Consider the following 14,363-nt stretch of genomic DNA (forward strand, 5'->3'; position numbering starts at 1 on the left):
CCCCAAACACCGTACGCCACCCAACTCCTCTTGTAACGCCATTGCGCGTGGCATTGTGTTGGATTCTGCGTGTGTGGCATCGGAGTCGTGGAATTTAGGGGGAACAAGGCTTTCCCCCCCTTCCCCCGGGGTCTCCCTCGGGTGGGAGCGACACGGCCAAGGGCAGCGCGCCCTGGAGGTGCCGGGGGGCGCTTCTTCCCCAGGGCGTTACGCACTGGAGGCCCGGCGCGGAGGTGCGCGGGGGCGAGCGGGAGATGCGGGGCGGGCGAGGGGCTGTGGGGTAGGCGCCGCCTTAACTTCGATCCTGCGGCGGCCGGGGAGAAGCTGCCGCCGCCCCGCCCGAGGTGGGTGCCGCGGCACTCGGCTCTGCGCCGCGCGTCTCCGCGGCTGCCTCTTTAATCAGGAACACAGAAGGGGCGGGCCCTGAGCCGGCGCGTAATCGGATAGCTCTGCCGCGGCTCTGACATCCACATGCTGCTCGGCCTGAAAAGGCAGTGGGGAGCCAGAGGGGAGGCAGAGATCGCGAGCGAGGCACCAGCCTGCAGCCGGCCCCCAGCACATCCTCAGCCGCGCAGACACTGGGCGAGGTGGAGGTGAGGGCGGGCGCCAGCGAACTCGGAGAGGGGCTCGCTCACTCCCAGGCGATCCCAGCCGCCGCACCACCAGCAGCAACAGCAGCAGCAGCTTCCTTCCTCAGACTCCCCTCGAGAGGCTGGCCAAGCGGGTGTAGCCGTTGGTGGAGGCTCCCGCCGGGGGAACCCGGCGAGGACGAGAGCAGGGCGGCCGCCTTCCACTCCGGCTGTCCAGCGGCTGCTGCCTCTGCCCGCGTGTCCGTCAAGGGTGCCGCGGGATGTGTGTCAATTTACGCCTCTGAGATCACACAGCTGCCTGGGGGCCGTGTGATGCCCAAGGCAAGTCTTGGCTTTAATTATTATTATTATTATCATTATTGTTACGCTTGGCTTTCGGGAAATACTCGTGATATTGTAGGATAAAGGAAATGACACTTTGAGGAACTGGAGAGAACATACATGCGTTTTGTTTTTGAAAGGAAAACCGTGTCCTCTTCCCGGCTTGTTCCCTCTTTGCTGATTTCAGAAGCTACTCTCCTCCTGGTGAGGTGGAAATTCCAGCAAGAATAAAGGTGAAGACAAGCCACCAGGACTCAGGAGGGAAACACTGACCATTAGAAACCTCTGCATAAGACGTTGTACGGAAGAAAATAAGAGAGAAAAACACAAAGATTTAAACAAGAAACCTACGAACCCAGCTCTGGAGAGAGCCACCTTCTCCAAAATGGATATGTTTCCTCTCACCTGGGTTTTCTTAGCCCTCTACTTTTCAAGACACCAAGTGAGAGGCCAACCAGGTAAGCCACTGAAAGTTTTTTCTATTTATTGCAACATGGTTTCCCCTTTAAAAGCGACCGCTAAAGCAGGAAGGCCACGCAGAAAGGCACAGAAGGAGGCTTCCTCAGTACTCAATAATTTAAAGAGAGATCCCAGCCGGCCCTTCCTACACCACCACTGTTGCTAAAACCCAACTTTTCTCTCCTGCTAGGAGTGTGTGTGTGTGTGTGTGTGTGTTTTGAAACAGAATTTGGCGGTGTTCAGATGTCACATATGGACTGAATCAAAGGTTTAAAAATACTACAAAGCCTTTGCATTACAGTTTTTGGGAATTTTTTTCCCCTGTCTTGAAGCAGAACACATCTCCCTTGAGTTTCTCCAACTAGCCAGTGAAATATAAATCATTTGCATTCCCTCCACTTAGCTACATTGAGCAATGTTCACTGAAGGGCTTGGGAAAGACACGAGTTCAGTTTTGGTTTTCAAATGCTGTAGATTCTTTGGAGAATGGCTGGTTATGCCTCAGAATCATAGGGCTCAGGCTGGTGGAGCAAGTTGGCTTGTGGCTAGGATAGGGGCTTGGGGTTGGGCACTGCTGGCAACCAAGACAGTTGGTCTCTTCTCTCTTCATCCATGTGTCGTCTGGGAAAGTAAATCATATGTTCTTTTAGAAATTCTTATTAGCTAAAACAAATTGCAGGCCCTCAAAGGTCTCTCACTCGTGGTTAGAAACTTTTGAGTGGAATTTGTTCTCAACCACTGCCAAAAAGGGTGTGTGGACAGGCTGCTGTGGAGATAAGCACTTCGAGGCCCAGAACAGTCTGGGGACCGCATTTGTGGGGAGCGGCAAGGCTCTGGAAAGGGGAATCCATGGGGAATGCAGTGGGGTTTGTGCTTCCTTCCTGGGACCACTCTCTAGAGTGAGCCTCTCTACCTCACTGAGAACAGTGTCTGGAATCTGACAACAAAACTCTTAGCAGCTGCTACAGGTGATTGGAGATGGAGAAACCATCTATGGAGGAAACGGGTGAAAGAAAGGCGAAAAAGCCTTCCCGAAGTGCCCTCACCCAAGGCATTTGCAAGGTGATGGCGGCAGTGGCAGGGCTAACTCTGCAGCCTCCTGGGCATCCCCCAGAACATCAGCTAGTGGGTCCTAGCTTTGCATCTGGTACTGTCACCCTTCCTTCTCTCCACGCCCCCCATCCAGCACACGCACCACTTTAAGCTTGGGCATTTATTTGAAGGGGGAAGAAAATTCAGAAATGCCTTTGCCATTTCTTTGGCAAAGAAATGGTTTGCAGCTCTTTCTTTGCCATAAGTGGTCTTCAGGGCAGCTGCAAATCCTATCAAAGGTATGGGTGGGGGGGTCCCACTTGGGGAGATTTTCTGGGCCTCCACCATTCCTTCTTGCCTTATTTCTAAATTCCCAGCTTGAAGCGGAAATAAATTACCTCTCACAGACCTGGATGCTGCGTAAATTATGTATGTTTGTGTGATTCGCAGTGTGTGTGTGTGCACACGCGCGCGCGCCATGAGGATGCCCACAGTATATTATGTATTCAGACACGGACTCCGGTAGGCCCCAGCGCGCGAGCGCGCACACACTGGCACTCACACCGGCGCGCACACACATGCAACTTCAGGTTCCGTGTGCTGTGCGGAGCGGGAGGGGTCGTGAAGACTCAGGGGCCATCTCCTACCCCAGATGTTCGCACATCTGTCCCCGAGCGCTGCTTGGAGTGTGTGTACGTGTGTGCGCGACACCCGCTTGGACCCACTCCCGCTCTGCCACCTGCCTCCCGCGCTCACTGCAGAACCCCCTCCCATCCCAACCCCCGGCAGTGCTGCGTCACTTCCAGAGAAGCCCAGAGGCGCGGAGTTCGGGGCAACCTCGGACTCGGGGTGGGATCTCAGGGTGGGATTCGAAGCTGGGACCTGCCGGGGACCTCCAGCTCCCCAAAATGCGATCTCAAGCCGTGAGCTGCTCAGGCTTTCGGGCGGAGCAACGGACTGGCACCCGGGGAGCCGGCAGCGGGTGGCCAGGGCGAGGCCGAGCTACACCTCTGACTCACCCGGTGTGCGCCGGCCCGGACGGGGGGCCTGGTTCAGCCGCCGCCACCGGCGACGAGAACCAATTCTGGGAAGGAGCAAGATGGGGCAGAAGGTGCGCGCGGGGGAGCAGTTGAGCAAATAACACGGCGGTCGAGGCGCGCGGCACCTCGGGCGGCGCGTGGCTGGGAGGCCGCATGGGCGACGCGCACCAGGCTGCCCCTCTCCTCACTGCGCCGCCTCCGCCTCGCCAGACCGCAGTGCAGCTGCTAGCCTGTCTCCCTCCCTGCCCCAGGCGTCCCCGCCAGTCCCCCGCCAGTCCCCCGCCAGTCCCCTGCGCTCCTCTCCGCGCGGCAGGCTCACCGCGACCCCTAGAGAGCTGGCTTTGAGTGGCGAGAGGCCGAGGCCGGCTGGCTTGGGAATCCAAGCACTGGCCCAACTGGGTGATAGGAAAGTGGGGTGGGATTTCGGAGAGGAGGGCGGAGAGAGGCGGGAAGGAGCCAGCTTGAGCCGCAGGAATGCGCGCAACTTGCACAGCCTGTAGAAGCGCAGCACGCCCAGCGCCCGCCGGTGCGCAGAAACAGGTGAAGAGCACGCGGCGCGCGGCCATCCACGTGGTGGGGACGTGATAGCCCCTCAGCTCTCCTCCTAGACCCCCCCCCCCCCCCCCCCCGCCCAGCGCCGTCTCTAACGCCGCATCGATTTGTTTGGGCTACGCAGCAGAAACACAGCCCAGCGATCCATAAACATTCTATTAAGCAAAAATATTCTCAGCGAAAGCAAAACCGAGGCTGAAGCCTCCGCGAAGTTGGCCGCCTCCAACTACTCCATGCTTGTGCCCTCCTCCTCCTCCTAAGGACACCCCCAGGGGAAAACCTGCGGCATTTCCTCAACGCTGCCCAAGGCCGGAAAGTTAGGTCTCGGCTGCAGCTCTGGTCTCCGGAGAAGCCTCTGCCTGCAGTAGCCGGCGAGTTCCCGCCTCTCCTCCCCAGCCGCCTCGCTCTTTGCTTTTCCACGTGAGAAAAAGAAATATTCATGGCCGATGCTTCATTTTCACTGATTGATTTCTTTTTAATATCAACACGAGTTAATGGAGGCGAGGCACGCTGTGATTAAACGGCTGCCCCCGCCCTTCGCCTCGGGCTGGCTGCGCCGTGGGTCTTTCCCACCCGGTCTTTCCCAACGGGTTGCAGGCGTCCAGCGGCTGGGTGGGGGGCGCCGGTAGCCCTAATGTTTGGAGGTGGGGGAGGGATTTGGAATGGACTTGTCGCCCCTCTGGGAATCATCCAGGTTGGGGAACGTCGGGAATCAGCTTTCCAGACCAAGTTTTAGGGGATCTAGCCCATATGCATTGCGGCTTCTGCGGCTCTGGCTGAATTTCTTCTGAAGAGTAGGAGATCCACGCTCAGGTTTATTGGCGTGTGCTCCCTGCTCGTCTCCCCTCCCTCCACCTCCTTTCCTTTCGGTTTCAGACAGAGAGGAGAGCCCCCTGGCGCTAGCCATTCCCTATCAGCGCCCGCTAGGAACGTCCCTTTGCTAGAGTTAATCATGATCTGCGGGGGACTGGGTTTTGCTCAGGAAATCATTCAAGTCCTGACAACGGGTTTCTTCAAATGGTAGCAACTCCCAGCCCTAATGTCCCCACCTCCGGGACACATCGCTTGGGGCCAAAAGAACCCAGACCCCATAACCATCTACCCCTCCCCTCCTCGTCTGGAGAGCTTTGATCTATGCTTGGGTTTTAACGCCACTGCCAGGGACACACTCAGATTCTCGGTCAATTCACCCTTCCGTCTGGACTGGATGATCAGATAAGAGGTGTAAATTGGCTGTGGGAGACAGGTCTGGGTTCAAACAAATCCTGAAAGAGAAGCAATGACGGTCTAGGCGCCGGATAAGGGTTTGAAGTGTTTCTTTTAGCCTGTCTCCCCAAAATGTGGGATGGCCATGGGCGAGCATAATTTGCAAGTAAACTATAAACTCCTAGATTTTACGCCGACGGCCTGCTCTAGGCTCTAGGGATTGGTCTCATGCCCACATTAAATGGGTGCCCAGTAAACATTTTCCCCGTGATCAGCTCCTGGAGGTAGGGAAACTGTGGCCAGTTGCCAGCAGAGCACACAGTGCAAGACAGTGGCAAGAGGAGCACTCCCCAAAAGGCTCGGGGCAGGCCCCTACTCATCCAAGCGGTGCCTGGTAGGATTGTGAATGCGCGAGCAGCACATCAGGTTTGGAGTTTTATGTCATCCCATAGAGCCCTCAGACATTAAGCCACGGAGCACTCAACTGGCAAAATGAAAGATTGGAAGGCTGCAGTGACTGGAACCCAGGCTACCCAGACAGGACTCCCGCTGTCTACCAAATGGCCCTGATCCCCTGCTGTTGAATGTATCAAGTCCACATTCTGCAGCAGAAAGGCCAGTTTCTATCTTCCAGGCATAGAAAAAGCTAGGAGTCCAAATGCCAATTCATATGCAGTGAGGCACGAATACAAATAACAGTGAGGGAGGGGTCTGGGGTCAATGGGGAGAGACACCAGGGACCAGATGATTCTGTGGACCCTGGTGTTTTTCATTTCACTCAAGTCTTCCTTAAAGCAATTAAGAAAATGAACTGACTCAGGGTGACCTGAGTGTAAGACAATTCTGAGTTGACAGAATTCAAGAGCCAGGTAAAGAGGTTTCCAAATACATTCCCCAAAGGTCCAGTTTGGAAAGACTTTAGGAACTTGAGCTGAGATCTTCCTGTTTTGAAAGATAGAGCAAGAGCAGAATGCCTTTTTAATTTCTTCAACTGACAAGAAAGGACCTGAAAAATGACATCTGGGCAATGGCTGTAGTATTATTTACATGTTTGAGATATTTTATTATCTGACCATCATTTGCAACTGGATAATCTTTGAGGTACCTTCCTCGAGTGGCAGATAAGTATATTGATCACCAGAAGTTAGTCTTTGTACTGTTCCTTCAAGGTAAGGACTCGGCTATTTGCTGGTTTTTGTTTTTTAATTAACCCATTTCTGGAAGATGCTGCAGAAGTTTGTCCTGGAGATCCTACAGTATTTTTCAAAGCTTTATCTGCCTTGATGAGAAATGGCCAAAGGCTTAATGGTTTCATTGCCTAACAGGATTCAGTGGAGTTGGATTCCAGGACACAGTGGCCTTGTATCATGGCTGGCCCTCCAGGAGAAAGCATCTTCTAAAGGTTTAGGAAGCTGTCAAGTTTAGATAAGGCTGAGCTCCGATCCTCTGGGACCTTGGTTGTATTAATAAGGAGAAATTAATTTTTAACCACTGGGAACATTGCCAAATTATGTGACCTTTGGCAGACCAGCTGTGCTATAAAAATAAATCCCCCATTTCTGAAAATGCTGCTCCTATCCAGTAGAACAATAACAATGTGGCATTTAGGATAGTGAAGAGTAGGATTGAGAAGAAAGGAGAGAAATAGGAGTTGGCAAAAAAAAAAAAAAAAAAAAAAAAAAAGCCACAAAACAAAAACAACCCTTTGATGTTGTGATACATGGTTTCAGACCTGAACGTCCTATCCATCACCCCCTCACTTCCTCAATCCCCCCTCCCCGGCCCCATGCCTGGGGTTTCCAGAACACAGGAAAGAGGGCCAGGATGACAAGGAGCTGAGTGCCTGTGTGTACAGGGAGTGGAGAAGGTGTTAAGTGCTTCCAGCCCACTCACACCCCAGCCTCAAACACATCTCTGGTTGTTCACACAGGCAGAGTACTGGCACAGGCAGAGAAAAGGGGGTTTTCAAACAGGCAAAATGTTTGTCTTTCCCTAAATGCTACCAAGTAGGTGTGCCACTGAGAAGTTTTGGGGGGACCATCCCTGGCCTTCCCAGCTTCTGAAACATGGGAACTAGACTGCCTAGGTTTAGAATCTAGCTCAGCCATTTGCTGGCTCTGTGATCTAAGTACCCTGTGTGATCAGATACTTAGTCTCTGTGCCTCAGTTTCCTTGTCTGTAAATGTGTTTGGTAACAATACCTACTTCATAGGGTTGTTACGCTATGTCAGATTATGTAGAATACTGTTTGGCACATATAAAGCCTATTCTGAAGTCACCGAATCTTTAAAACTTCAGTGGGGTTAATGGAATCTCGTGAGCATTGCAGGCACGCTATAACCACTGCGGTATAAGTTTATTTTTATGACATTTTAAAAATAATTCTTATTCTCAGTTATTCCACCACCAAACCTCTGTGTTTTGTAAGCACCATATTATCTCTTGCCACGCTCTTCTTCAGAGAATATTCTCTGCTGGGTTCTTATCTTGGATTTATGTCTCCCTTGCATTTTTTTCCTCCTTCTTCCTCGGTTTTCAGTATTCTTACCTCCTATTTTCTTTTTAATCTCTCTCTCGTTTCCTTTCCTTTTCCTCCCCTTCCATCCTTCATCACTGAGAGTGTGCTCAGCAGGAAACACTGTGTTTAAGGCGCTCTCCTGAATGTGTAATAACTTCTACTCTGGCACTAAGGCCCTTCAGCAGCTGAACTCAAAAAAGTCATCATAAAGACAAAATAGCTTTTACCCAGCAAGACTCTTAATAATCCCATTTCCCTCTGGGTCTTCATAAAGGAGTCATGATCTAATCCAGAAAAAAAGGAGGGGCTGGGAGTAACAAAAGAGAAGCTCTCAGTAGCACAGAGTGCACAAGTCTGCCGGCCAGCTGAGTGCACGTGGCTGTGGTACCCTGCTCCCACCTCCACAAATCCTGTGATTACCAGTGACCAGGTTCTGGAGAGTCTTTCAGCAGAGAAGATAATGGGAATTGCAAATTACTGGTCTGAATGCTAATAATAATTGTTTGGATAAAGGGGAAAAAATAAAACAGATGTGCCCCAAAGGCATTTTAGGGGCTAGAGAAAGGAAAATGAGGAGGGGTTGAGTAGAGAGAGGTGGGTTGAAACCAAGCACAAGAAAATCCAATACCAACAAATGGCTTAGTGATGAAGTAATAGTCAGCATCTTCCTGGTGGTACAGATAACCAATATTTAAAGTTGCCTTTGGAAGTGTGGAAGTTGGAGTGAAGGGAACAAAACCCCTGAGATAAATTAATTTTACTAGTATTAAAATTAAAATGGCCGAGCATGGTGGCTCATGCCTGTAATCCCAGCACTTGGGGAGGATGAGGTGGGCAGATCACCTGAGGTCAGAGGTTTGAGACCAACCTGGCCAACATGGCAAGACCCCATCTCTACTAAAATACACACACAGACACACACACACACACACACACAATAGCTGGGTATGGCGGTGGGTGCCTGTAATCCCAGCTACTTGGGAGGCTAAGGCAGGACAATCGCTTGAACCCAGGAGGCAGAGTTTGCAGGGAGCTGAGATTGTGCCACTGCACTCTAGCCTAGGCGACAGAGTGAGACTCCATCTCAAAAATAAAATAAAATAAAATAAAATAAGAATGTGCTTTGAACTTTATCAGTATTGTCTGCATTAGGGTGTTCTAGGAGACACAGTTCACACGAACTCTACCTTGACCTACTTGTGACTAGTTATTATTATTTCAAACAAGTTATTCAAACTCTCAATTCACCACTAAGAAACATTTGCACTTAATAACAGCGGGGGGTGGAGAAGGAAGAGCAGTAGCTGTGGCCGCAGAATAATTTCTGATAGAACTCTCTGAGTCTGTCCTATCTAGTGAGACTTTTGATGTTCCTTTGGTCACTTCTTAATTGATTAATTCAACGAATCTTGATGAGTCTGGCTTTTGGGAAAGGCTCTGCTTTGATCCTGTGAGGCCTGCCACAGATGGGTCAGCAAGGAGTCATGACTTCAAGCTGCTGGTGGCTCAGTAGAATGGATAAGGCCCTCCGGAACTCTCACACATCTCAGAAGATGCTAAAGAGCTTCAGCCTCTCAGATGCACAGAGGAGAAAGATCACTCCCAGTATGGGAGAAGAGAAAGGGCAGAGGCAGCCTGGAGCGAGAGGGTAGGCAGGATTTAGAGCAGGAAAGGGCATACCAGGGGAAGGGGAAGGTGTGAGTAGAGAAATGGATGCTGGGTTTGTTTGGGGAACACTCAGAAGCTGCAGTTTAGAATGTATGGTGGGAAATAATTGCAAATAAGATTAGAAATAATAGCTTGGGCTCAATTCAAGGCCCAAATTGCTAGGCAAAGAGGTTTGGGTTTCACTTGCTAACCAATGGGGAGCCATTGATGTTTCAACATAAGCTTCAGTTAATCAAAATAAATGAAGAAAATATTATATTACCTTTTTTTCTCCTTTGGTTTTTGGAGAGACCTCAAAATTATTCTTCTGTTTCCTTCCCCAAATGTCTGCTAAAATGGTCAGGAATTGTAATCCCAGATCTCTCATCAATGGCATCAAAATTGCATTTGCAATGAGGGCTGGAAAAGAGCAGACATAAATACAAACTAATGACATTATATCGGCTGCCCTATTGGAATTGCATTTGTTTATGATATAAGATGACAAATAACAAGGTTACCACAGGTGGCATGACTCGAGGTCAGAAGAGGTAATCGCATCAAACTTACATTTCACCGATGAAATGAGGCTTCATTTTTAGAATCTAGATTGAGGGGAGAGATGTTCAAAAGGCCCCATTTCCATACCCAATTTCCAGTTCTCTCCTAAGTGAATTCATTGGAGGTGTTTTAAGAGAGGGAAATTTGCTTCATTCTTTATTCATTTCCAAACTCATATGCTGGCTTCCTCTCCTGCTCTCTGCTTCCCTCTCTCCTTCCCTCCTAGATGGCCCTTTTATTCAGATTTTGAACTTTATCACTGCAAAAGTTCAGAAGGATTTCCATTTGCTGTGCCTTCAGGATGCATCATTCACTGCCACCAGTCTCCATAAATTGAGTAGATTGCATCCCTTCCCAGTTGCCTTAGGAAGTGGTCAAATAGCCACATTCCTGGGCTGATGGATTGGCTCATTTCTTCCCAGCTTAAGCCAAGATACAGATTTTATGAGACTGTCTTGTGACAGGCTGAAGTTGCTTTGAATAAAACAAAATCCAGCCTCAGCTCACAGAAATAATTCTTAAAACGCAGCTTATCCCGGGTTGGTGAGCAAAATTTGGTTAAAACCCTGAGCCAACGACTTAGATGATCTGGGTGAGGGATTTGAAGAAACTGCTTTTGGTTTTTCTTTTCATGCATCACTGTTGTTGACATGCTCACACACAGAACTGTGTATCCATAATATTTATAAATATGCAGCCACAGACTCAGTTACAAAAAGAAACTCGTGTCAGTAGACCTGACGTGATTAAAGGAGACATTTGAACTCCCCATAATGCAAGACAGACGTGTTTTCTGAAGAATCCTGGAGTTTTGTTTCAGGCTTACCAAGCAGATAGAACAGGGGTAGCACCTTGAATAAATGTCTTATTGTCTAGGAGGGTAGAGAATCTTTTGAATTTTTGGCTCAATCTATGGGTTATAGGATCTTTTCCCTACCTCATTATATGGGCTTTGGATTTTAGCACTGGAACTGACATTTAGAATCACCCCTCTCATTCTATAGATGAGAAAACAAAGGCTCAGAGTTGTCTACTAACTTACCCAAGGTCACACAGCTTGCTAGTGGTGAGACTAGACTTGATTACTAGACTTTTAGATCCTGCTCCAATGCTATTTCTAATAAACTTCCTGGTGGAGTAAGTGGCAAAGTGACAACCTCCTTTCTTTTTAAGTAGAAGAAAGAGTTTCTTCTTTGCTTTGCTACCAATAATTAAATGAAAACAATGCTGTGGAAATAGGGACAAGGTGGGATTATGCTGTGGATAAGAAATAAATTATAAAGTAAATAAAGAGTATTATTTTCAGAGGAAATGAGACTGATTGCTTTTCTCCCGTAAGTGCCCTCAGGTATACATAGGAAATAGATGTCTCCTAGTCATCTGCTCTTTCTCTTTTCCATAGCATTCTAAAGTAACAGGGAATCAGAGGCCCCATTTAGGGGGTTTCAAACCATGTTCCGGGAAGCCTCAGTGGGCTTGCAGAGAAGCCCTTCTGAGCTGAGAGCAGGAACTAGGCGGCCTGGACACTACACTGCTTCTGGCTACCTCCCTCCCAGCATCCAAGAAGAGGTCCCTTTTATTTTCTTTGTACATTAGAGGTCTAGGTAGAGTTTTGTTCAAGAAAAAAAAAAAAAGTACTTAAAAAAAACAGATAAATTTGAAAGCTACACACCTAATTCAGTCCATTCATTGAATTACAGTTTGTGAAGCTGAGCCCCAGAAAGGTCAAATTGAGTGAGTTAAGAGCTGGGTGCCATCTCCCATCTTTCTGCTAATGTCGATCCCTCCCTCTCCTGGTAACCCAGTCCCATTACCCCAGACTCACCTTTTACAACAACTGGGCCCTCTAATCCCACATCCAGCCAATGGCCAATTTTCCCTGGTTTTGCCAACGACTTTCTCCTTCAGTTCAACTAAAGTGAGGGATCTGATTGGTCTTTTACCAAGCTGTCGTGAAGTAAGCCATAGTAATCGGATTATTTAGAAAGTTCTCACTACAGTCAGGCTTCCGTATTTAGCAAATATTATTGTCAAGTTCAGGTTATACAGTGTTCCTTTAAAACAATGCCAACTAAATTTTTCTAGAAGGCAGACCAGATTTTTAAAAGATCTTCTTTTCCCATTCTTAATACTTCTTAAAAATTAAATATCTGCAAGGAAAGTGATTGGATTCTGCAGGAAGGTGAGTTCCTAAGTGAAGGGATACAACATCCCTTTGCCTTTCCAGGGCTATGTTACCCCTAGGCAGCAGCAGATGGTACTTAGGCTACCAGTGAAACAATACTTAAGAAGGAGAAAAAGAGCAGACAGAGTTTAAAGCAATCTGATACTTTACATTTCCAAAAATAAAAAATAAAAAAAACACCTAAGTAATCATTATAGGAGGAAAATCAGAACTTGGTGACCTCAGAACTTAGTGTTCTCTTTATTTCCAATTACAGCTGGAGCTGTCACTTTATTCCTTTCATCCTTGGGCCTTTCTCAGACCTGACCTGGCTCATCCCGCAGGCTTCCCTCCCAGATGTAGGAGAAAATGCTCTGAACAGTCCAAGCCTGGGTTTTGCTATCTCTCTTTGGGTGATGAATTTGCCCCAGGTGAAAGGTATTCACGAAATAGTTGCAGAATGAAGTCTTTTGTCAACTCACCGAACAGGCTCAGTAGCTCAAACAGGGTCAATTTCCCTCTGTATATGGAGATTGGCCTTAAGGGTTTTGCCCTTGAGTTCAACTCTCCTTTGGCTTAACTTGACTCCTCTGAAACAGGACGGCAACCATGTATAAAGTTCATTGTGGAACACAATAAAGACCTACAAAGTAATGGATGGTATAGCTCTTCAGAAAAAATTCTAGTTAATTTCTATTGGGACATGTTTGTATTTAAGAAATGATGTGTCCCCAACCCTAGAAAGGAAAGATCGGTTATCAAGAGGAGATATAGAATGATTGTGTTTTCTTTACAATTTTTACTGATAAGTTTCAAGAATTCTGTTCTCTCCAAGAAAAATAAAAACAGAAATTCTAGTATTTATCTTTGTGGATATATGTTTGTGCAAATGATGTGTGATATTTTATGAGAAGGTGTGAACGTGTGTATAGGACTAAAGTGTGAATTACTGATATGTATATGTACTTGAAGTATGTTCAATATCTATGTGTGTGTTTCTGAGTGTGAATGCAAGCCAAACAAGAATGTGAATTTATAAATTTGTGAGTATTGAAAAGGTTAACCACACACAACTGAAGCAGACGTTCTAATGAGTTCTCTGATACTTCAATAAGTGCCTTGATTTTCTTCAGGTAAAGAAAGGACAGAAAAAAAGAAATGGATGACTCCCTTTTCTTTTGGTTTAACAGCAGACAGTGCAGACTATAAGCTATGGTATATATGTAGTTTGCTTTTTTTTTTGGTAGTAGAGAAATGATTGCTTCTACTGTAGATGAGAAATGAAACTTTCCTGTGAAAAAGTTTCCTATCTTTATTGCTGATCTGTGTGCCTGTTCTAATTACTAAAAGCTTAAACGTGGGGTGTGGGGAATTGAGGGAGAAAAGTTCCTCTTTCAAGAGTAATTGGAGAGAAGTAGAGGAAGGGATGGGGAAAGGAGGGAGAGAGTGTGGGTGGGGAGAGTGGAGAGTATGTGGAAACCATAACAGTTACTAAACAGGAGCTCAGCTCAGGTTTCCTCTGATGAATTCCAAGGCAAAAAAGTGTGGTTTGGGGTGAGTTGGTGGCAGGGCTGCAGTTTTCTGCAAAATAGCTGGCAAAGGAACTGGACCTGGTAGAAAATTCCCTCTTCTGCTAGTTGAGTAAGAGCAGCTGGTGATCTATGTCCTCACACCTCTGCCTTCTCAGAGGGTCACTCCGCCCTATTTCATATGCATAAGCCAGGACCAGTGGGCCTCAATGGGCTGGCTAGATGACACTGGGTTCCCAGCATGGGTGAGTGGTGTGGGCACCTGGAAAGCCCGTGGGTATTGGCTGCAGAGGAACTGGGCCTCATGGCTGGCCTCCTGTGGTCTGGGTGGGAGGGATGAGCTCATTGTCCTCATGGTTGGGGTGGGTGCAGGGTCATTAGGTAAGAAGATGATGTGCTGTGTACCAGCCTGAGGAAATGGCTGCTTTTGTTTTCCACCCAGTAGGAAATGGACCAGAATCCATTCGATTCTGGGCAGTTCAACACGGCACAGTTTGAGCTGTGGAGGCTTGATGCCAAAAAGGCTACTTGTGTGGATTTGTGTCCCAACCACCCGTGTGCAGCGTGCCCATCTTTTATGCATTTAAAGCCTGTCAGGCCGGTAGTCTAAAGCAGAGGTCTGGGAGATAGTAATGCCAACAGACATGGGGAATAGTAAAGTGCACCTGTAGAGTTAAAAAATGCATGACCTGTTCCCTCAAAGAGTGAACACAGGAGAAAGACCCATCCTGGAGGGCGGCTGCT

At 48.1% G+C, this 14,363-nt stretch overlaps 1 protein-coding gene and 1 long non-coding RNA gene across 8 annotated transcripts in view; one reads left to right on the forward strand and one right to left on the reverse strand.

Annotated features, from left to right (window-relative positions):
• Positions 1 to 432: 432 nt before the first annotated feature.
• NRP2 (neuropilin 2) overlaps positions 433 to 14,363 on the forward strand; it is a 115,166-nt gene continuing 101,235 nt past the window's right edge. For 3 of the 7 annotated variants that reach the window (XM_003907840.5, XM_009182855.4, XM_009182852.4), the window contains exon 1: positions 435 to 1,369. In XM_003907840.5, coding sequence (XP_003907889.1) covers positions 1,297 to 1,369 — 73 coding nt within the window. In that variant the 5' untranslated portion in view covers positions 435 to 1,296. Of the gene's footprint in view, positions 1,370 to 14,363 lie in introns of all 7 variants that reach the window. The other 4 variants (XM_009182849.4, XM_003907842.5, XM_009182851.4 and 1 more) reach the window with 3 other exon arrangements.
• On the reverse strand, positions 9,655 to 12,684 carry LOC116269186. The gene is made up of 3 exons (XR_004176626.1): positions 12,573 to 12,684; positions 11,752 to 11,873; positions 9,655 to 9,785 (listed from the first exon to the last, which is right to left on the reverse strand). It is a non-coding gene; the product is annotated as an uncharacterized LOC116269186 (long non-coding RNA).

This window comes from Papio anubis, chromosome 10 (genome assembly GCF_008728515.1).
Source record: "Papio anubis isolate 15944 chromosome 10, Panubis1.0, whole genome shotgun sequence".
In the NCBI taxonomy this organism is placed as follows: Eukaryota; Metazoa; Chordata; class Mammalia; order Primates; family Cercopithecidae; genus Papio; species Papio anubis.